Source organism: Calypte anna, chromosome 3, assembly GCF_003957555.1.
Source record: "Calypte anna isolate BGI_N300 chromosome 3, bCalAnn1_v1.p, whole genome shotgun sequence".
NCBI classification, from domain to species: domain Eukaryota; kingdom Metazoa; phylum Chordata; class Aves; order Apodiformes; family Trochilidae; genus Calypte; species Calypte anna.
In genome coordinates, this window is record NC_044246.1 from 28,182,447 (window position 1) to 28,204,797 (window position 22,351).

The window sequence follows — 22,351 nt, forward strand, 5'->3', positions numbered from 1 at the left end:
CCATTTACTCTAGGATGGATGTAAAAATTAGCATTTACTGAGCATCAGTACATAGTAATTGAACAAATAAAAATGTCGACCCTGTCTCATTTCCAAGCTCTCTCTCACTAGCTGAGGGATCAGTTCTTTTTCCTTTCCAACCTATGGTTTTTCCGCACGGTTTCAGAGAAATTATAGAAGCTACTGAAATGCTTCCATTTACCATAATAATGCAATTCCACTACTTTAGGGATTTTCCTTGGTAAACAATCTCAGATGACCAGCATTAAGATGAAGAGCTAAGCTACCAGAAAGACCCCAAACTTATGTCAAATTTGATTCTGTGATTATCTGTAATCTGTGCTCACCTCCCTCTATAGAGAGAATTACACTCAATAGAAGGGATAATTCTAAAGGAGACAATACAACATAAAGCCTTACCCTGCCATGAACTAAAGTAGCAGCCTTTTTTTTCAATTTAGTCAATGAGGCTTAGTATACTAAAAAAAAGAACTACACTAAACATTTTCCTACAGTCTGTACAAGCACAGTATTCAGCATTTTCCTAAATCTGAATTTTAAAACCCCATTTCTTTACATGACAAAGACCAGCAACTTTTCTTTGCAATTATTAACACTTGACCATCAAAAGATCCATTTTTGAAAATGACCTTATAAGGAAGACAAATAGCTGTGACTTCTAGTCCCTTTCTCTGATTCATAAAGAAAGGATTCAAACTTTACACATGCAACAAAATATCTCTTCTACTTATTTTATTGACTTTTTTTTTCTTGAAGTTTATAGTAGTTCGATAAAATGACAGATATTTCAATCAAACAAATTTTACTGAGGAGTTATTTTCATTCAAAGTATTTACATGGTTTTAATAGAAGAGGAAGATGTGAAAAGATTCAGCTTTAAGACTTTCAGCCTTTCTGCTTTCTAAGAAGTCCTTTAACTACTAGTAAAATCTCCATCTAAATGCCCAGGGAAAGAAAAAGCTATACAAAATGAACAGAACCCCAAAATAAAATACAAACACCAACAACCTCCCACCCTAAAAATCCTCACCAAAACCCAAAAACATAGTGCTGAAGCACATACTGATCAAAGTTTCACGCTCCCTTTTCGTATGTATGAAGTGCATCCATCAATCTTTTTAAAGAAAAAGCACACCTCAGTGTGTTGTCTTCTGCTGTTGTTTTTTGAGATTCACTCATATTGAATAATTCTCTGTTCCTGCAACATAAATAGTCTAAGAAATGAAAATCCGCTTATTTTCTGTGTCTGCTCCCTTAACTAATACTAACATTAACTGCATATAAAAACTGCTTAGGAATACAAAATATTGCAACCTACTCAATATTGTCTAGCTAGTGAGGGAAATTATATGTACAGTATACACAGAAGACAATAAATGTGTCACGTAATCTGTACTTGCTGCACGAATGTGCTACATTTTAAGGTAATGGTTCAGAGCAAAACATTTAGAAAGCCTCACTTTCTTGGCAAACTTCAATCTTCTAGAATTAAAATTATTTCAGAAAGTAGCACAAACACAACCAGCCACCCAGTAGTAAACACATTTGTGTTTGCTAGCTTTAAAACTCTACCTGCCAAGCCAACAGCCAATTGATTTCCTTGGCGTAAATTCGACATTTCCAATCTGGGACATTACCCAATATGAGCACTGTAAACCCTTTCCTAAATGAGGTAATCACATTGATGCTGCTATAGTTCTGGTTGACTTGCAGTTTCCATTACAATAAATCCTTGCTGCACATTCCCAGAGGTTTAACAACTTCTCTAGCTCTCAAAAAAAAATTTACTCCAAGTTGAAACCTCCCACATAAGACTAAGAAAAATACAAGAAAAAAAGCAGCATATTTTCCTTAAGCCTCAATATAATATGTACATTTTTTTAAAAGGGGAGGTGTGGAAAAATATTCCTCTGAATATTTACAGTTCCACTCTCAAAAATGCAAGGACACTCAAAGTTTTGAATTCTGCTAATTAATATTTTGTTTAAATGTTAAAGGGATAACTAACTGCTTCTTACCCTTTCATCTTACAGCATTTCTATTGCAAAAAAAAGAAAGAAAGAAAGAACAGACTGAGGCTCAAATCTTGTAAATTACTTACGGCAAGAAGACTCAAGGCACTAAAGACAACTGCATGATCAGTACTGAAATGAAAAAGTACCAAAATCCCCCATTTTAAGCAGCTATTAGGAACCACTATTGTACACATCCACACAACTATCTTTCATAAAGAATTTACTATGCATTATAGCAACATGATCCTATTTACACAATGAGCTGTTGTTCCAGTCCATCAAGTACACAAGAAATTTTAATGCATCCTAAAAAAATCAATTAGGCAATGATCATCTGATTACACAGGCACATCAGACCATTCAATTTTTTCAAACATATTCATAAATCCAAGCCTCTGGAGTTTGCTGAAAACTTCCAAACCTATACATGGTTCAAGGAGCTGATTTTTAAGCTTAATGAAATTCAGCACAAAATAAAGTATTACATGCTAGTAAAATGAAAAAACACCATCAGACAATAGCAGAAAAAACCCTTACTTTTAATAGGCACTCTAAGGTATTTCTAGTTTTAGCAGAATTTTTTTTACAAAATAGCAGAAACCTTTCCTACAGCACACAGCACTAAAGCATAGAAACACTTTGACAAGGCACTCAAATCAAAGCTAGAAACTGATTAGAGCATGACTACTTGCTTTACTAAGGTACAAATGGGTTAGGGGGAGAGCAAGAAGTTAAATTAAAAGGATATTATTGTCTTTATAACCAGATCTTATTTCACACCATAGTGGAAATGTATTGCAAAATGAAGCTTGAAGTTTGCAGGTGCTAAAGTACCCCTGCGATATTAGGCTTTTCAATTTTGAACATCACCTCTCTTAATTGCAGGAAGTATCTAAGAGATTAGAAACTCTAAGTTAACCTGGAAAGTGTGCTTTTCTGTTCTTACATATAAACTGTGACATACCCAGAAGTCCTGTGTGAGAAGGTGCTAATTAATCCTAATATTACATTCATCCTGTGGCCCTTAAAATTTGACACAATGCTGTAGAGTTTTTCAAATAGGTTAGCATTTTTGTGGCAACAAAGCCATCAACCATGTTCACATGATTAAATCTGGATTTTCGATACTCAAGCATTGGCGGAGAAAGAAAAAGCACCAACTGGATTCATCACTGTTTCACCACTGTTACCTACGTGGTCTACATATATATCCTCAACCCCCTTTGTCTTTACTTCTGTTATTGGGAAGTAATGAAAAGTTGTCTTCATTTCAAAATTTTTGCTCTTATACAAGGTTTATTTGGTAACTCAGGAGAGCTCAGTTCCAAGCTCAAATGCTTAGGAGATTCGGTTTCTCTCTTCACAGCATCCTTTACAGCCATGTCATTGCACATATCCCACACGTTCTGTACTCTCTTCAACATCCTGCAATTCCCACAGAGAACAAAAGAAAACTTGGGGTTTATTTACACCTTCCTGTTTGGTATTAAGCATGCCTAGAGCAAACACTAGCTTTAAGAGAATGTCTGCAGTGTTAGGTAGATACCACTTTTTCAACAGGTTAGCAAGCTATGCTTGACACCCGTGCTGCAGATCTGTAGAACACCTGATAACATTTTATCTTTTTCATACTCTTTAATCTTTCACTGCTTATGCCAGAGGGCTCCCTGCCCACAAACTCTCTCTCCTCCACCTCTGGGCTCCAGGCTGGAACACATTATTCTTTGCTGCGCATGACACAGACCAGCTGCCTACATCTAGGCAATTATCTTCATTTCTACCATTTCCATTAATTTTAGCCAGATCTTTAAGGTGTTGGTTTTCATCTTTAGCTTTTCAATAGCAGAATCCTGCAGCAGAGTCTGCAAGTTAAAGTCTGTTAAGTCCCATGGTTACAACCTCAAACCACAATGCTTGCTGACAAAGAGCCAGACTTAACACTTCAAGCTCTTCTTCAAAATTCAGTCTCACAAAAAGTCATCCCTTTTCATCCAAAGAAACAGAACCTACACCCTTAGCTATCTTTGGGAAACTGCAGACTGCAACTTAAATTAAGAACAACCTCTCCCACTGATGTTTCCTGCCCTTCCTACAGTGTGGTACTATCTTCATAATCCATCTACCCAATACTCTCTCTGCACAATACTTATATTTGAATACTGTACATGTTTAAAGCCCAGTGCTTCTTAACCAATCAAGATTTCAGAAGTGCCTTGCACTTCTGATAAATTCAATGTGACACTGTAAAAGACTCCAATTTTCAGAAAGTGCTGAGATGTATCTTCTGAAACTTCTGGCAGTATTATTTATTTTATATATATCTATATCTAGAAGTAGGCACATGCTACAGAGCCAATTTTAACAAGCATAGCTAGGCTTTCCTTATTTAATATTCATGTCACAGGAGTAAAAATCCAGCAGGAATCAAACTGTGGCATCTGTGCAAAGACAACTTACCACTCAGCTGGTAAGTGGGCAAATTCAATTTACAAACCTGCATTCCTGCATTTTAATCCTTTGTAGAAAGGTGGTAAATATATGAGCAATATGAAAAATGAACTGGATTCGAGATCATTAGAGGTTCACAAACCAAACACATGAAGCTTTGAGGGCTGTCCAAAATAAAATCATGCCTAGGTGGTGATGTCCGTTCAATAAAATCCAATGTCATTCAAATTATCCCTCTCACTTTTTCCCCAAAGAGCATTACTGCTCAGAACTGTGCTTGCTGCTCAGCCAATTACATTAATGCTGTGAGAAGACAGATAGGGCTGGCAGCAAATCGCTGTGCCAGGGTCACTGCCTGCTGACGGGTAATTTACAATTATCAAGCAATTAGCAAATGAAGTGAAAATTCAACACTCATCTCCACAAAACACAGAATAATTCATTTTAAAATTAAAAATATGTTTTAATAACTTCGTTTTGGCTGCAGCTGCACAGAGAAAAATGAAACCTCCTTTTTTCAATTTCTCCTCCTTTTACAACTGACAAAATGCTTTGCTTTTTGAACCTAGCAACCAAATATAATCTGACATTTCTAAACTAAACAATCTCTTCCTTACAAGTAAGTATCTATTTGAAAACATAAAAGAATAAAAATTTAGAGTTTTAATAATGGTACTATTCAACCAACTACGCTATTTGAAACGGTTATTTAATTAATCACCTGATTAGCATTCTGTCCTGGTGGATGTGTGACAACAAGAATTAGCCAGGTACCTGTCTGCCAGGGAGTAAAAAATTTTATTTTCTTCTGTATATCTAACAATAAATGACTAGTTGCAGATTAGCTTTTTTTAATGTCAGTTGCACAAAACAAATGCGCTTTCCCATTACTGATCAAGTTATTAGTTGTTCTGCTCACAATGAAGTATAGAGTTTCCCAATGCATACACTCAAATTGCCTATTAAAAAAAAGTCTAGTAAAACATAATTTCTTTCATAATCTGTGTTTATCCCTTCCTCTAGAAAAAAATTACTGTATCTTCTGGTAACAATGTATGAACACTGGATTGACATTCTTCACAAATGGTAGGCAAAAAAGGCAGAAGAGGTCACCATCAATAAATGAAATCCAAGTTGATGAAAGGAGATTTGTACATTATGATGTCTCTGATACAAAAAGAAAAATATCTGCCTTTAATGAGCTGGTTTCATCTCTTATATTTAAACCTATCCTGAAGCCAAGAGAGAAAAAGAAAATGAAGAACAAAATATAACAACGCAAACAAACAAACAAAAAAATCAGCCAAAAATATACACAAGGCTAAATGATATCAACTAGAAAAAAAACCAAACTAATGGCACTTGGGAATACTGCTCTTCCAAAAAAGGATACTAGCACAAAGTTAAACTTTTCTTTTATTGTATGGGGTTTCAGATAACATTCACACTGTCAATATATATATTTACTTTTAGAACCAGTCCTTCACCCTCCTCCTACTGCAGAGCTACATATTACTGAGGGGGTTGTTTGGTTGGTTGATTGGGGCTTTTTGTTTGGTTGGTTTCTTTGTTTTGGTGTTTGGTTTTGTTTTGGTTGTTTGTTGGGTTTTTTTGTGTTTGGGGGCTTTTGTTTCGGTTGGGGGAGGAGGAGGGGGCTTGTTTGTTTTTGTTTTTTCTTGCAGCCTCGTATTACACAGGGTCAGCAGGAAGAGAAGGAGAGTAGAGAAACCAAAGCCAACACAGACACAATCCTCCACAAACCTGTTGCTGTGGATACTGCATTCCTCCCATGGCTGCCGGGGCTCGGCCCTGCATTCCCACTGGGTAGCGCTGGGGGCCGGAGAGGCATAGGACTGCCCAGGGTAGGGGCTGCTCTGCTGCGCCTGGGAGGAGGGTTATTGCCCCATGCCGTACAACTGAGGTCTCTTCATCACCATGGGATCCCTTGGGACTGCCCTGTTGGTAAAACACAAGCAAAGAAAGACTTTAAGGTCCAGAAAATAAAAAGTCTTGGAAGGTCATGCTTAAGGAGGGCAAAGTACACGTGCAATTAGCTCAGTGCCTTATGCATCAAAATATCCGACTGACACGATGAACAGGCAAAGTACTGCCACTCTGGTTCTCACGTGAGTTAGATGAGGTTTTGAATGGTGAGCCTGGACTTCCACTGCATTTAAAAAATAACAATAATTGTGCACTCAAACCTAAGGTTGTCTCTCACCTACAGAAAAAGCAGTATGGTAACTGCCCAATAAATTTCCAGCTTAAGAAAATAATTAAGTGTACTGCTGTAAACTGATTACCATCATTGATTCTAAGTGGAAATATAAATAAAACTCTTTGTTTGGAGGGAGAAACAAGTGGTGGGCAAGCCATTTAACCTGAGAAAATGTCTGTTTTCTCACCCTTGAAAAAAGAAAGGACAAATGAAAAGAAAATAAAGCTTCCAACAAGCGCAAGCAGACCAACTAATAATTCAGCGCTTTATACTTGCTATCATGTGGCATTAATAAAATTTCTAGATCGTAAGGCAAATCATAACCCTACATTCCACATCAAAGTTTGGATTTTCTGAGGTCTATTAAGGAGAAAAAATAAACTGCAATCACAGATGGAGGGAGGGAGGGGTAAAACGGTGGGAAGGTTTTATTTTTAAGATTTTGGGCAAGCACTTACCAAAGCACCGTAACAGTTCAGGACGGGGTGTCAACCATTTGCTCAGTATTAGTCTCCATGTTTTATTACTGACAACTAAACTGAACCAGAAAAAATATCACACTTTGTCAAGTGCGAGCACTATATGTTAATATGGCATCCATTTTTTAATTCCTGAGTGCCAGTTACATTCACTGAAGAAAGGGGGGAAAGCCAATTGCAATCTCATTTTCATGGGAGAGGCATATTCCTCCCCAACCTTCTCCCAGGGAAAGAGACCTATTAATTCACCCAGCCAGCCCACCCTCCCACCAGGAGCAGGACTGTGTTTATAGTGTACTGTTGACCAGTCATTTTAAAGCCTCCTATGTAACATGGCTTCTGCAAGTCCTTTTTAGCCATTCAATTCTAATGTAACAGCTGTTATGGAAGTAAATTATACCCACCTCTCATGTCTTCTCATTACTGCTGTGTATACTACCAAGACACTATGGCTTTTTTTCCCTATACACACAAGGTACATGCTCTCCAAAGAAGCTGCTGCTTAATGAACTATGCTATATCGTTCTTACCTTTTTTTTTCTTAAAAGTAACTAACTCAAGCTTTCTCGCTGTTTTCATTGGCTCTCCCCACCCTTACCAATGCTGATTTGCCAAGAATGTCGCCAAAGCCAAGTGAAGATTCTGAATGTGGACAAACTACACCTGAAGGGGTAGAAACTATAATCTGCTCCTCACAATGCACCTCCATTTGCTTCAGGAAGGACTACCCTTTTTTTGCCACCACAGCAAATTGCACATTCACTTCTAATTTTGGGTGGTCATTACTCAGCCAAATTTCTCTTTATTAATTTGGCTTCCTTTGTGGCCAGATTAGAAGCTTCTTATTTTTACCACTAAAAGTCCCTGGGTCATTTACTATTTATATTTAATACTTCCCAAATCAATGGCTCCCCCAACCACTTCAGGCCACCTGACCGTAACAAACACTCTTTTTTATTTTATTTTGTTTTTTATTTTTTTAAGGCCATCATGCACTCTTGCCACACTTTTAACTAAAACCAACATGAACACAAAGGTTCAGCATATGAACTAGAGATTCCCTCTTACATGGTCCCAGGGGACAACTCAAATTCCCTCTTACAGACTTGGATATTTTGTCTACATTATTTCTGTTGTTTTAATGCTCATTTTGTGCAACCACCTGCCACACTGATCTTCTCAAATACAAATCCCTTGTTCAAAGTAAGTCTCGAGTTTCTTTCACAGGATTCTCATGAGCCAAACAGCACTGTCACTGCCACCATCTCTCGTTTCAGGGTATTATTTCCAGTCTCAACTCCCAATAACAACATTAAATTCAAATTTAGTTTTAAATTAATTCTGAGTGTACTATTTTCTGTTCTGCATCCAATGCTTAAACATAATTATAAACAATGCAGATAGCTAAACAGCTAAAACAGCCTGACACGTTCCATTATTAAGACTATTTTCAGGTGCACATAAACTTGCCAAACTTCAAGCATTTTAGGTTGAAATTTTCCAGCCATATGTATGCCTGAGGCTGAAATTCCTCTGGAAAATTCAGCAGAAACAGCTTCAGCTATGTTTAAAATGAGGTCACAGAAAAATACATCGTTTATGTTCTTACATAAACAACTTAAAAAATACCCTCTTGAATACCATGCTTTGGGGCAGAGATTTTTAATTTGCCAGGGTGACATTGGAGGTTCAGGGAAAGGCAGGTGTGTGCCCCTGTGGAGAGAGCACCTGCATGTCACCAGACGTCAAGGGAGCACAGGAGAGGGAAATGGGAAGCGGGGTGAGCAGCACAGCGAGACCTCGCCAGAGGAGTTACAAGGGGTATGGAGGCGGCCTGAATTTACCAGACAAAGAAAGAGGGACAATGGGTTCAAAAAAAGCAGTGGAGACAGAAGTAGGGGCAGGAAGATTGAAGGGAAGAAGAGAAAACAAGGTCAGGAGGTGACATGGATACAGCCCGCAGAGTCTCTGTCCTCTGGACTAGTGACCCCTAAGCGGTGGAGGACGTGTGTAAGTGTGTGTGTACCACGTGTGTGTGTGTTTGTGTGTGTGTAACACAGGTGTGTGTCTGTGTACACATGTGTGTGTACATGTGTACACGTGGTGTAGTGCGTGTAAGCCTCACTGCTACTCCATCGCTCTCCGCCTTCCCTCCAGCCTGCTGTCCCTTTGCTTTTTCTTGTCCTCCCCAGGAGACCTGCCCCTCCTTCCCTCAGGTGACATCTCTCCACTTCAGAAAGGAAGGATAAAGAAGCCTGGGATATTGCTGTAACTGCAATCTGTAGGCGACCCACACAACACTGAAACCAAGAGGACTGTGTTCATGGGGTAACAAGGGAACTGGATGTACTCAGGCCTTACAGTGGGCACTGAAAGTGTGGCATCAGATCAAGGACTGGAGATACTAAATATGACAAGGCTAGGTTGAGAGAGCAACAAATATCCCCCGACAAATTACTGGGACAACCCAGAGAGACCCATCCTGGATGTCAGTGCTGCCTGTTCCCTCGTCTCTCCAAGGTATGAGGGAAAGGACAAACAGCACAAAGAGTACTCTCATTTTATTTAGGACTGGAGAAGACAGGCAGTGAGGAAGCACATTTCATCCCAAGGCTGGTCTCTATAGAAGGTGGAAATTCACCACGCTATTCCTGGACTCCCTTCAGTTAGGATTACCAATTGTCTGTGCAGTGCAGCCTTAAGTTGGAGACACCCACCTAGGACTCAGTGGCTGGCCAACACATTTCTGCCAAGGCAGAACAGCTACATCTTCCCCAGATTCAAGAAAACACTACCCACTGCAGAAGTTCAGAACTGTTGTGAATAAGTTTGCCCTTCCATAACTGATCATGTTTCCCTTTCAACAGGATATAACCGTCTCAGTCTTTTCAAATGGTCCCAACTTTTGCTACTCGAACAGGTAAGGAGGATGGGGCCTGCTCCAGGGGTCAGTCGACCACCAGGCCGGATGGAAGGGGTGTTACGGGTTATTAGCGATCCGAATGCTTCACTTACTGGTATGGGTACTGATGAAGCAGAAGATGAACCGCTACCATCTAAGGCTAGATGGAATGCTGCCTCAGGCAGAACTTGCAGTCTACCCAATCCTGCCCACAATTTTTCACTAAAATGAAAGATTTTCAAATTTTATGGGATTTAATGCATCTCTCTCAACTTGAAATCCTTACAATTTAAATTGCATAAAATGCTTCGTAACTGCAACTACTTTTGAAAGGTTGATGAGAGATGTGCTCTGATGGTGCTTTCAGAAGCTGTATATTCCATCCTTAAACAGGTCACTCAAAATTCCTACAGAAATGCCTCAGTTTCCCAAATGTAAAAATAAAAAATATCATCATCTCTTCACAAGAAAAGGTGATTTTAGAATTTAATATGACCCCGGATCAATACCACAGAAAGTTACCTAACAAAAGAACAAATTTTGTCTTCAGAATAGCATATGGCGAGAAAGACTGGAGCCAAACACATAACAGAAGAAAAAACAGCTGCTCACCCACTACTGTGGTGTCCCATACAGTAAAAGTAAAAATTTAATTATAACTTTTTCCAACTTCAATGCCTGCACAGTTTTCAGCTTTAACATTCTTTTAAAACCTAGAAGTTCCATTATTATAGCAAGACCTCCTTTCATCCACAATGTTTTGGAAAGTTATTTAGGAGTTGTTAGTGGAGAAACGTATTATCTTATATGAAGGGTCCCTTTAACATTCATGAAGTTCCAAACATTTTCTGCAACATCAGTTCCAACAGTTTTCAAAGAGAAGATTTGGGTGACAGGATGATTATGACAAGTGTCAATCTCTTCTTGTTGTAGGGATTAACAACCAACTCTCCATACCTGCTCTCTAACTTTTACTGAAAATTACAACATTGCTGTAAATGCATCACATCCTTCTAAAACCCAGTGAGCATGCACAAACCATGAATGGATGATGTGTATTTTTTCTATCTTCCATACCTTTTCTTGACTTTGTTATGTGCTGTATTGAAAAGTTTAATTTTTATTTTACTGTCATTGCAGTCACCAATATCCAATTTTTTCTCAAATGCTATTATATATATATGTATATATATATTATACACATTAGCTTTTTAAACAATTTAGCTGGTGTTTGTTCGTGCTGTTTGCTGCCACATTCTCCAGGCAAGCCTGAAATGAATTCTGCCTTATGCTTCTAATTCAGCACCTCCTCTTCAACTTGCTGCATTTCATTTAGACTCTGCATAGATCTGCAGTTCCTCTAAATATCTCAGACTTGTTTTTTGCTTCAGTCCACAATCACACTGTAATTTATAACCCCTTTATTACAATGTTTATCTTGTGCCAGAGTCAGATTCATTTGAGCATGTACTATGTGGCTTTATAAGAACAGAGCACTTTATAAGAATCCTTTCCTATTATGCACCTGGTGAGCACATGAGAACACCCAATGGAAGGTTTGTTAATAATTTCAGTAGGGCCAACATTTTATTCCCGGTCTCTGGATTGACAGTCCAACCATTAGGTAGGATGAAGAAAAGCCCACGCTGCCTACAAATAGTAACTGACAACCTTTTTCTGTTACCTGCTCCTTTTTTCAATGTTTTGTGTAAAAGAATGAATAAATTCAGCATCCCTGCTATATATGCATAAGTGAAAAAATGAACATTCTATACCTACTTGTAAGCTCACTATCAACACCATTTTCTGCTCTCCTTCTAGCCCTACATCACCTCACTCTGAATACCCAGAGATTCAATTTACCTTTTCTGAAGTGAGAAAAAAAACCCACCATAACAGTACCATTTTCTCTCGTCATTTAACCAATTTCTAATTATATCTGAGGCAGGGTGCCCACTGGAATAGCCTGAGCAGCAATTTGACCAACATATATCAGTTCTTACTTTGGGACGTTAGTGAAGTTACATACGCATTACACATAGTCTATTAAGTTATCAATGTATGATTCACTTCTAACACCAAAAATTATATTTAACAAACATTTCTGAATATCATCAATGGTCATGGTCTCCAAAGCATAACTTAGCTGTTGAGTGCTACAAGGAACCCCACCACTACAGTCTCAAGGCATGGAGGAGTGGGAGACACTTCACAAAGGTCACAGTGGGATTCGCATGTGAGGAGAGAGCTCTTATACAAGGCAGACAGAGCAATTCACTACAAGAAGAGAGTATTCACACGAGATGTAACTACTGTTCAAGTGAAAGTGTGCTTTTTTCTCCGTTTAAACAAAAAAAAACTGAAAGAAGCCTTGGCTTGGCTGACAACAGCAAATGCTGCAATTTAAAGAGACTATAAGCCACACATCCCAAGAACTAATGCTACATCATTGGCGCCTGAAACAAAACAACATGAACTTAACACTCTCAAGTAGGCTTGCCCTCAAACTCCTAGAGCTACTGAATACAATAACTCTTTGTTTATTCATTCATCTGCAGCCAAAGCTTCTGTCTTCACATTAAAGAAAAAAAGAGAAAAAAAGAAAGAAAAAAAGAAGAAGCCTCTTTATTAATACCAAAGCCTTGAAACCTCATAATAAAGACAGCTGACAATCAGCTACCGACATTCAAGAAAGATGGGCATGGAGCTCTCAGCTCTAGGTCAGGCACCAAGTTACAAATTTATCGCTAGAGATAATCACAAGCATTCACCATAATACAATGACACAGCTGGCATGAGGACACAACTGGGGAAAAGATAATCCATTCCTAGATAATGCCATCATTTGTATGAACATGTACAAGGACTCCTCAGCCAACATTTTAACACAACAAAAGAGTGAGAATCAAAACACAACTCTTGTTATGCGTGTTTTAAATACCCATTTAAGAAAGACGCAAACAACTATTTAAAAAGTATTAACGCACAGCATTAAGTTCTGACTTAAAATCCAACATTAAAGTTCCAACATTAAAATCTGAGAAATGACTGGCAAAAATGCTTCCTGTGTTTTGAAATAGGAAGTCAACTGTCTGTACTTTACTGAAATTTAAAGTAAAAAAAGTCAGTTGCACAAACGCAATAAGGAAGAAGCAAAAACAAAGCCAAGTTCAACAGAAGTCTACGATGAAGGAAAATGCTGTGAATTACGCATATATATGAGCAATGATTAAACAAAACCAGCAGTTTTCCTTGTCTTAAAGATTCTGCATACTTTCTGATTTCAGCAGCAGGGAGACATCAGAAACATTCTTTTGATTTTGAGTGGAAAATTAAGTAATTAAAAAGGGAAAAGAAAACAATAAACACTATGCCCCACCAAAAATCAACTACCACTCCACTAGAACATTTACAAATAATTACACAAGCAAGTGTCTCTGCAGAGTCAGGGGGAAGGACTTGTACCCTGCTTTCCAGTGTTCTTCTGGGTCCTCTTTAACACAACATGAAAACTGGAGGGGCAGCAAATCTGCTATTCTCTAGTAACTGTTTTGTAGACAGACAAGTCTAAAGGACTACTGAAAGAACAAACCACAGTGAACATGGCAAAGAACATAAAACCCTCTTTTTAACAAAGTAAACGAAGTATACATAACTAACCTCTTCAGTTGTCACTAGAAGTGCAGGCAGAGGTTAGGAAAACATCAAAAAGCAATTATACACATAGATCACACCCAATGCCAAAGCAATTTATGTTTCTGACAAGTTCACCTGAATATACAGCTCAGAACTGCTGTCCTTCAAGTTGCCTTTGTCACTTCCAACTACTGACATCCAGGTAAGACCCCAATTGCTCTGAAGTCAATTGAAAGCGTGCCATTTGTCCCCATTATACCTAAACACTCAGCCTTCTTCTATAACCCATTTTTCTAATTCCAAACTTCTCTAACGAAGACTTAGGAATTATCTTTTTGGTTCTTGTATCTGTTTTCTCCAGCTTGGATGCTACATAGAGGAGACCACCTTCTTTTTTGCAAAAAAAAGATCTGGTTTCACAGCAAAAGCATTCCCCAGTGATTCAGAAGTAATTTCTAGTGCAGCAGAATTGAAAAGTTCTTACAGATGTCTTCTAGCAAACCTGTGATCATACAACATGCCACTGATTCCAGCTGCTTCTCCTACCTGCTACCAAATCATGACCAAATCATGATCATTTTGGCTATTTCCACCCACAGTCCAACAACTGAACTTAAAATGACCACATAGGGTGGTTTTGCCCCAGTACAACAGCTTTGGCACTGAAGCATGCAAGACATGGGTATGGTCCTCACTCTGCTATTTCTTCTATCAAAATAGTAGCCCACAGCAGGAGAGCAAGACAGATAGCAACAGAAAACAGTAACTTGAAGATTCCAAGCAAAATTTAACAAGAGGGTGGCTCACAGCCCTAAGGCCTCCTCAGTAGCCAGCACTATGGCTCAACAAGGAAGAGAAAATCCATTCACAAACACAGAAAAACTCTAAGTTAAAAAAAAGAAAAGCCCACCCAGAACACCAGTTCTTCTAAACCAGTTACTTCTATTTTGCCTGGCAATGAGGTTCTAAGCTTCCTAGACAAGTAAACACCTTTGCTCACAGTGCATGGCTGCCACCTGGAACTAGAAAAAAATTCCCTTACCTACTTTGTATGGCTCTTACACAAACACAGGGTTAGATGGAAAGAAAAGGATGTACTAAAAATAGTGTCCATCAGGCAAGTAGCAGCCCCAAAAGGAACGAAGGGAGCTCTGCAGGAAGGCTCCATGCAGAAATTACTGGAGTAGGAGGGGAAAACACAGAACGTCCTGAAAACTAGTCAGTGGCAGAAGGGGGGAAGTCAAAGAAATCCCACATTCACCTCAAAATTTTAAAGAAAAATCCTCCTCAACCTAATAAAATTCAAGTAGATCTGAATACACTTTCTCAGCTCCTTGGCTTTATAAGTAAGCAAAAATAAATGTAAAGGTTAGATGTATTTAATTGCTGGAGAAAGCACTAGCTTACACGGTGACACTACGGACACTGAGTAGAACAGTGTACCTACCCACAGTGAGGCACAACCAACCACAACTAGGTCACAAGCCACAAGTACATACAGTTACCTGCAGGTTTTTTTCATGCCATGCATTATATATCGTTCTATATTAACACACACACACACAAAGGTATGCTGGTCATATATCCTCAGCATTTATGGCAAATTATTAATCAAGTCCCACCTGAAACAATTTGTTAAATTGATTTAATCACTGGGCCTCTCATGTGAAGCTTTGTATAATCAGCATTTCATTTACAAATTAATTGCCTGATTGATCTCAAGAGGCAGTAGCTGTCATTATAGTGCTGTCCATAAACTTTGAGTAGGGGTGTCACAACACTGAATTCTGACAGTATGAAGAAGCACTGCTATTTAAAAATTGAGGGCGGGGAGGTAGGGGGAAACAAATACAGTGATTTCACAGAATTGCTCTTTAGCCGATTGAATGTTAAAACCATTTCCCAGTCGTTTCAGCCAGCCTCTCCATTTTCCATTCATTGAATAATGCACTACTCAGCTATTCAGCCTCTTTTCTTAGAGGCAGGTCCATTTAATTCAATTTTATCATAGTTGCAGTTGCATAAAATTAGTTTGTTGTTGAATATACAAAAGATTTAATCACAGGCCATTCTTAAGGTTATTTGTGGAGGCAGTTTGACTTTCAAACACGTTAGAACGTTTTACCCACAACTTTCTGAAATCTAGTGTTCAACTAGATTTTTGTCGTTGTTTTTAAACTAAGCAAAGCAACCCATAACTTAACAAAACTAATCTTTGAGCTCCTTTAACAAAGCTTTTTTCTCCCCCAGTATTTTAAGCTACGTTGCCTCAGAGCCCACCCAGAGTCGGAAGCAAAGCTCCTGTCCTTGCTCTAGCTACTTATATACCCCATTGCTACTACATTCTTGGAAATGACTGCTGCTGGAGAGGTGGCACAGGCCAGTGGTTTAGGCACTGAGTCATAAGACAGGGCTTCTATTCCTGGCTCAGCAGCTGACCCACTATACAAACATGAGCACAACACTTCACCTTTCTGTGACTGGGTTTTCACTCTCATAATGACAAGTATTATATGCACTCCTAGCAAGGAACAAGACGTAAAGACTTTGGGGAGGCTGATGTCAGTTATTATCAACAAGAAACAGGTCTAAGAAGTCAGAAATGGGCAGGCTAAGGGAGAGAGAAAAACCCCACCTCTAGAAGGTATTTTGGAAGAGAAATTGCACCATGGTACTCTAAACTTTCACAAACCTATCTTCAAAAGAAAAAGGTTCCTGGAAATATCTTTTGTTTTAATAAATAAAATAATAATCAAATTAAAAATAAATAAAAATTAAAAAAAAAAACCACCAAAACCACAAAAAGCCCAAATCCAAATGTCCTTAGGTTTCCGCTAGATCACTTAGAACAGTATTAGTGCCTTTCAGAAACTGACCTGTTTCTATGGTAAGTCCAAAAATAAGTCCCTCATCTTCTCAAATTCAACCTTGTGCACTAGATTTTATCAAGTACTCTTGAATTAAACATTTAAAATTTCTAGGCCATGCTCTGAGGCTACATATTACAAAAAAAGCAAATGACAACTCTTAAAAAATGAAATCAAATCTACTGCCTGTATTCATAGCAGACCTCAGCAGAATGAAATTCCAGAATAAATCACAGTCCAGATAACACTACAATATAGCTGATATTCCTAGCTAAGGGAAAATCAGAAGTTTGGCCACACTGAGAAATGGTTCACAAAAGGTTTTAGGAGTTACATTCCTCTGCACGTCAAGAGGAAAAAGAGCTCAGAAAAAGGAGGAAAAATGGTCCACACTACGTGATAGGAGACTGGACATTAAAAAGAGTGAAAGACACTGACTTTCTGTATTTCTTGGTTCTGGCCTCCTAGCAGGTAGCATTTCTCAATGTTACATTTTTTAACTTGCATAAGAAATGGCCTGAATTAAATTAGAATTAAATAAGAAAACATGGGAAAGCCCCTAGCTAGAGCAAATATATGCAAAATTCCTAAGGATATATTTAGGATCAGGATAATTGGAAGGCAAACTCAGTCTCTATAACAGAAGCTCTGTCACCTCTTCAACTGCCAAGAAACAGCTTCTCTTGTAACGTATTTTCTACATTAAAACTGTTCCTGTAGAGCCTGAAAAACCTTGGGTGTAAACACTGCAAAACATTAATAGTTACCTGGAAACTACTCAGGTAATCTTTTTTACCCTTGTTCCATAACACTCTCTGTATCATGTTGGTTGAACATCATAAAAATCCACTGTCCCAGTCAGCCAACCTATCAGAAGCATCAGCTCAGTCCAAGGGCCAGGTAGATACAGACATCAATCTGGGCTATACACCTGTGCTGCAGAGCTGGAGCAACAGAATTTTGGCAAGTGCTGTGGTTATTTTGCATTTATAATGATCTTGCTAATCAATACAGTCACTACCAGAAGCATGGAACTCACTTCCAGGGAAGGAGCAAAACAAACAAGAATTCACCAGTAGCAGGTAATTTGAAATATTAAAAAAGAGCTTTTTTCAGCAGTTAAAATAAAAATTAACATCAATCCTCTGAACAAACTACAATTATGAGTGGAAATTTTCATTATTGATTGAAAGTGCTTAATAGTTTGGTAATAAACTAGAAGAAACAGTAGACTGAAGGTCAAAGCCCCTGTTTTTGCTTGAGAGAACAATGTGACTAGAAACCATGAATTCACACACATGCTTACATTCACACCAGCTACTTTGTATAATGTAACTGATTCCCAAGTATCATTTTACAATTCTGATTAGGTTTTACAAAAATCTTGTTTATTAAATTGCTTTCTTTAGGCATGCATAGCTGCTAATTTGTTTCCAACTACATCATGTATCATCTGAAAAAGATTATATTGCAAAGGCAAAACAACACTCCTGGGATTACTCTTCATCTGGATTTTAGAATTAAAAGGACAAATATACAGGAGCTATAAATTTCCCTTTAAAGGTGGTGGTGGTGGTGAGAAGATTCTTCAACAGGGTAATTCCAAAGAGAACCGTTAATGTATTTAGCATGTAGCACCCATTTTAAGACACACACATAGCAAGTAAAAACTTCAAAAGTATCAAGGGATCTGTTCAGCTTTAAACTTTTATTTCTACAAGAATAATTTTAAAATTGCTCTTTAGATCAACATATAAGTAATTGTACAAACATATTTTGCAAGGAAAATAAATAAAGGTAGAAAAAAATAAAAGCTCTGGTTATTTAAAAATATTATCAGCTCTAACACTCACAGGTTTCAAATCAACTTAAAAATTAGCAGCTATTTGGAAATTAATCCCAAAGAACTCCACAGAATAGACCTCTAAAAATCTATCTGGATACTAAGATGAAATTCCTTATGGATTACTCAAAAAAACATTCTGGCCTTGGTTTAAAACAGGTAAAAATTCTGGTTTAACCCTAGTGCTTTCACCTACTTTTCCCTCAAAACAGGCAAAACTTCCTAAGTCTTCCCTGCTCTTTCCCTAATCACAATCACAATGAAAGAGACAAATTCTTCCAGAAACACACTGGCAGACTATGAAACATCCTAGAGCATCTCAGCATGAAGACAAGCATGTAATACGTGCACATGGGTGAGTGCAGAAATAGGGAAACAGGATTAATTATGAAAATTTCTGCCATGAACTATCCTGCAATTCAGGAATTGTGCATGTGGATTTAGAAGAGCTACTATCTAGAATTTTAATTTGCCATACAAAGAAGGCATCTGTTTTCGATATATGATCATAATTTTATTTTAATATCACAGTATGGAAAATTAAATTAAAAATCAACATATAAGACATATCAGGTCTGAGAAATATGAAAGCAGGAAGGCTGACCCACTTCTTCAGCATTTCTTATCCAGAACAAATCATTCCACAGGAAACTTGACTATGCCATACTCATAGAATTTCCCCCTCTCTCCCACAGCAAAAAGCATTACTTTCAAATTCTGTCTGCCTAAAAACTCTTGGATTCTTCCCACTTCTATGCCCACTTCTTAATTCCCAGTTCTTAAGGGAGCCAACACCAGCCATTATGTCAAAACACCAACGTAGCTTTCCTAGAAGAAACTTCAAAGAAACTCCCTTTATTCGTTACAGAGGATACTTGGGATTAATGAGACCCCTTTGGGCACAAACCAAGATACAGTACTGTCAGCTTCCTAAAATTATCAAACCTAGAAGGGAATTACAATTAACAATCACATTAAGTGGTAAGAAAGAGAATTAAATTACTGCCTTCATAAACACTGAAGCAGTACAGGTATGGTGAATCTTTCCTGTACATTTGAGTAAGGTATTTCTGAGGACAACAACAATTTGAGGATATTTACATCTAATCTTTCTCCCTTCTCCAAGGCTGCAACTTGCAGCAGCCTCTTCCTGAAGCTTGTGAGTGCTGAAGACACTTCTTTCTGTCAAAATCACTTGGCCTAGTCAGAAGAGGTCATTTAGCAGCAAAGACAGATGTTTCTCAGCTGATATAACTAAAAGGCAAAACAGAGCACACAAGCCCAAAGACTCATTTTAGCAACAGGGTATCTGCAATTCCAATTTTAGGTATTGTTCAATTTAGAAAGATGTTATTCATCGAACACTCATTTGCAAACATCAATTTAGGATTAAAGAGCTGCAGATACCATGTGTAAAATTCTGAAATGTACATTCTATTTATTCTTCAGAGAAAAAGACGTATTTTCTTAAAGTCACATTATTCTCTTCATATGTAACCTGGCATTTCAGCTGAACCTATCTCTTCTGCCAAGTACTATGATTTCTTGAATACATTTTTTCCCTTCTTCCTTTACACTCCTACCTCTAGGTTTTTTTTAGTTGTTTTGGTTTTGGTTTTGCTCAGCTCTCTGACACAGAAAAAAAGAACTGAATTAAAAAAGGAAAACTGAAACTGATTATACAACGGAAATACTGTTGGAGATGAAAATAAAATGCTACACATTTTTAAACTAAATTGCTGAGTTCCCAGGAACAACGGTTACAGAGTTAACACAAAAAATTGTTATTTCGGGAAAGAAATACACCTGAACAACAGACTACCACTTAAAATTAAAAATGGGAATTTTTACACCCAGTACCATAAAAACATCATTAGACTATTTTGACAGAAAGTGCTGTTTCCAAAAACTAGAAACAACAACCCATTAAAATAATCCTGCATGAATCCATTTTACTCACACCAATTCTATGACAAGTTCAGCCTGCAAAAAGCTTGGAGGGGAGGGAAGCATATGTATAAATATTTCCTTTCTGCCCAGTCAGTAACCATTACAGGACAGAGCAACATCTGTCATTAATGGTTTAGGTCTGCCTTACCCTGCCTCATAGCAGAGGGACAGATTAAATGACCTCTTGATGTCCCTTCCAGCCTTGTTCTCCTGTGATTTGGAAGTTATTACATCATCTCCATTTTATTTTAAAACTACCTCTGTTTCTGTAATTTCCTTTTCACTTTAAGTTATAAACCTCAATTTCTGGCACGATCAGACAAAACAGACATTGTAACACTAAAAACATATAGAAATATTGATAAAAGAAAATTTAAAGGAAGGACAAAAAAAAAAAAGGTATGTTTTCAAACCAACCATTTCATAAGGAGTAAAAAAGATACAAATGAAAAACTAATTCTAAGCAATTTATTCTGACAGCTGTAGAAACTGCTAAAATACCGTAAAGAAATGGTTACATATTCTTATTTTTGGGGCAGTGCCGTATGAGGATGGAGATGTGCCGTGTTCTAAGCAGCAAAGAATAGATGGGCAGAAGAGAACCAGTGAAGATGGCCAACATCAAAACACTGCTTGTGAAAATACCTATATACCTCTGTTCAGGTACCCTCTTCTGACTGAACAAGGCAAGAGAGATGACCCCCACCAAACCTATCTTCTACACAACATCACCTTATCTCTGACTGCATCACACACCAGAAGAGCACCTGCACTCTCCCTTCCTTCTGCATCCAATTTTAGTTGCTCCTTGCACAAATTGTGCCTAGCAAGTCAATTATGTGAAGCCTTGTGTGAAGATCAATAAATTTCAGCAATTCCCTAAACAATTAACATTTTGGAACCATTTTTTTCAACTTCATAAGGAAGCTTCTTCTTGTGATCCACAGAGATGCATGTAATTAGAGCCACAGCACAACAAAACTTGAGGAATAATGAGAAACAAGAGACAAAAACTGTCCAACACAGAACTCATTAGACAGCCACAAACTATTCCACCTGTAGCATTGTACACTGTGTACTTGTAAAACCACAAAGGAGGGGGGAAAATGCAGATACATCCAAGCAGCTAGGAACATGAATTTTGATTCCTTTCTAGACCCTATTGCTATCCACAACCCAGGAAGCTCTTAACTGGACTAAGTAATTAGTTTAAATATGCAAGTCCCGTTATATAAAAAACAAACAAACAAACAAAAAAAACCAAACTATGAAAACGTTTAGACACTTATCACATCCAAGGAATTCTTAAGTAAAGTTCAAAGCTGAAAAGGCACTAGAGATTTTGTCTACACTGAAGAAAAAAAAATGCCTAATTATACCAATGTAACTACCTCAATGTGGAAACTTACTTGAGTACCCGTTCCTACTTAAGGTTATGTGCTTTGGAAGCAGGGTAAGATAAACCATGAAGACTACTCCGGTGTAAGAGTATCTCCACAGGGAGTTATATTGGTATAATTATAGCATATAATTATACCACATAGTTGTACCATTAAATTTCCTTCTATAGACAAGCACGAGGTGCCCAGTTCACATACATCTTCTAGCAAAACAAATGGTTATCAAATTCCAATAGAGACACATAAAATACTTAGCTTTTATTTTTGTTTGATGAACCTTCTTCATTTTGAAGTGACGAATTACTTCAATTAATCTTCCTTGCAAATGCTTTTCTCTCTGCTATCCTATACAGTAATAGATTATTCTTCTGGTGGAAGCATCATAAAATAACACTTTGAGAATGGCTGATATCTCCCACACTGATTTAAGCTCTCATCATATAAAACAAGTGGTGGGAAATCAGGTACAAGGAAGGAATAAGGTGCTGTTTACACATCTGACTGTTAGACTCACACCTTTTATAGTACATCCCCAGCTACTTTTAAAAGTCAAGAGCTTCAATAATCTAGTC

At 37.8% G+C, this 22,351-nt stretch overlaps 1 protein-coding gene across 6 annotated transcripts in view; it reads right to left on the bottom strand.

Annotated features, from left to right (window-relative positions):
- ARID1B (AT-rich interaction domain 1B) overlaps window positions 1-22,351 on the bottom strand; it is a 330,726-nt gene that overhangs the window by 291,118 nt on the left and 17,257 nt on the right. For all 6 annotated transcript variants that reach the window (XM_030448695.1, XM_030448697.1, XM_030448698.1 and 3 more), the window contains exon 2: window positions 6,246-6,440. In XM_030448695.1, coding sequence (XP_030304555.1) covers window positions 6,246-6,440 — 195 coding nt within the window. The remainder of the gene's footprint in view (window positions 1-6,245; window positions 6,441-22,351) is intronic.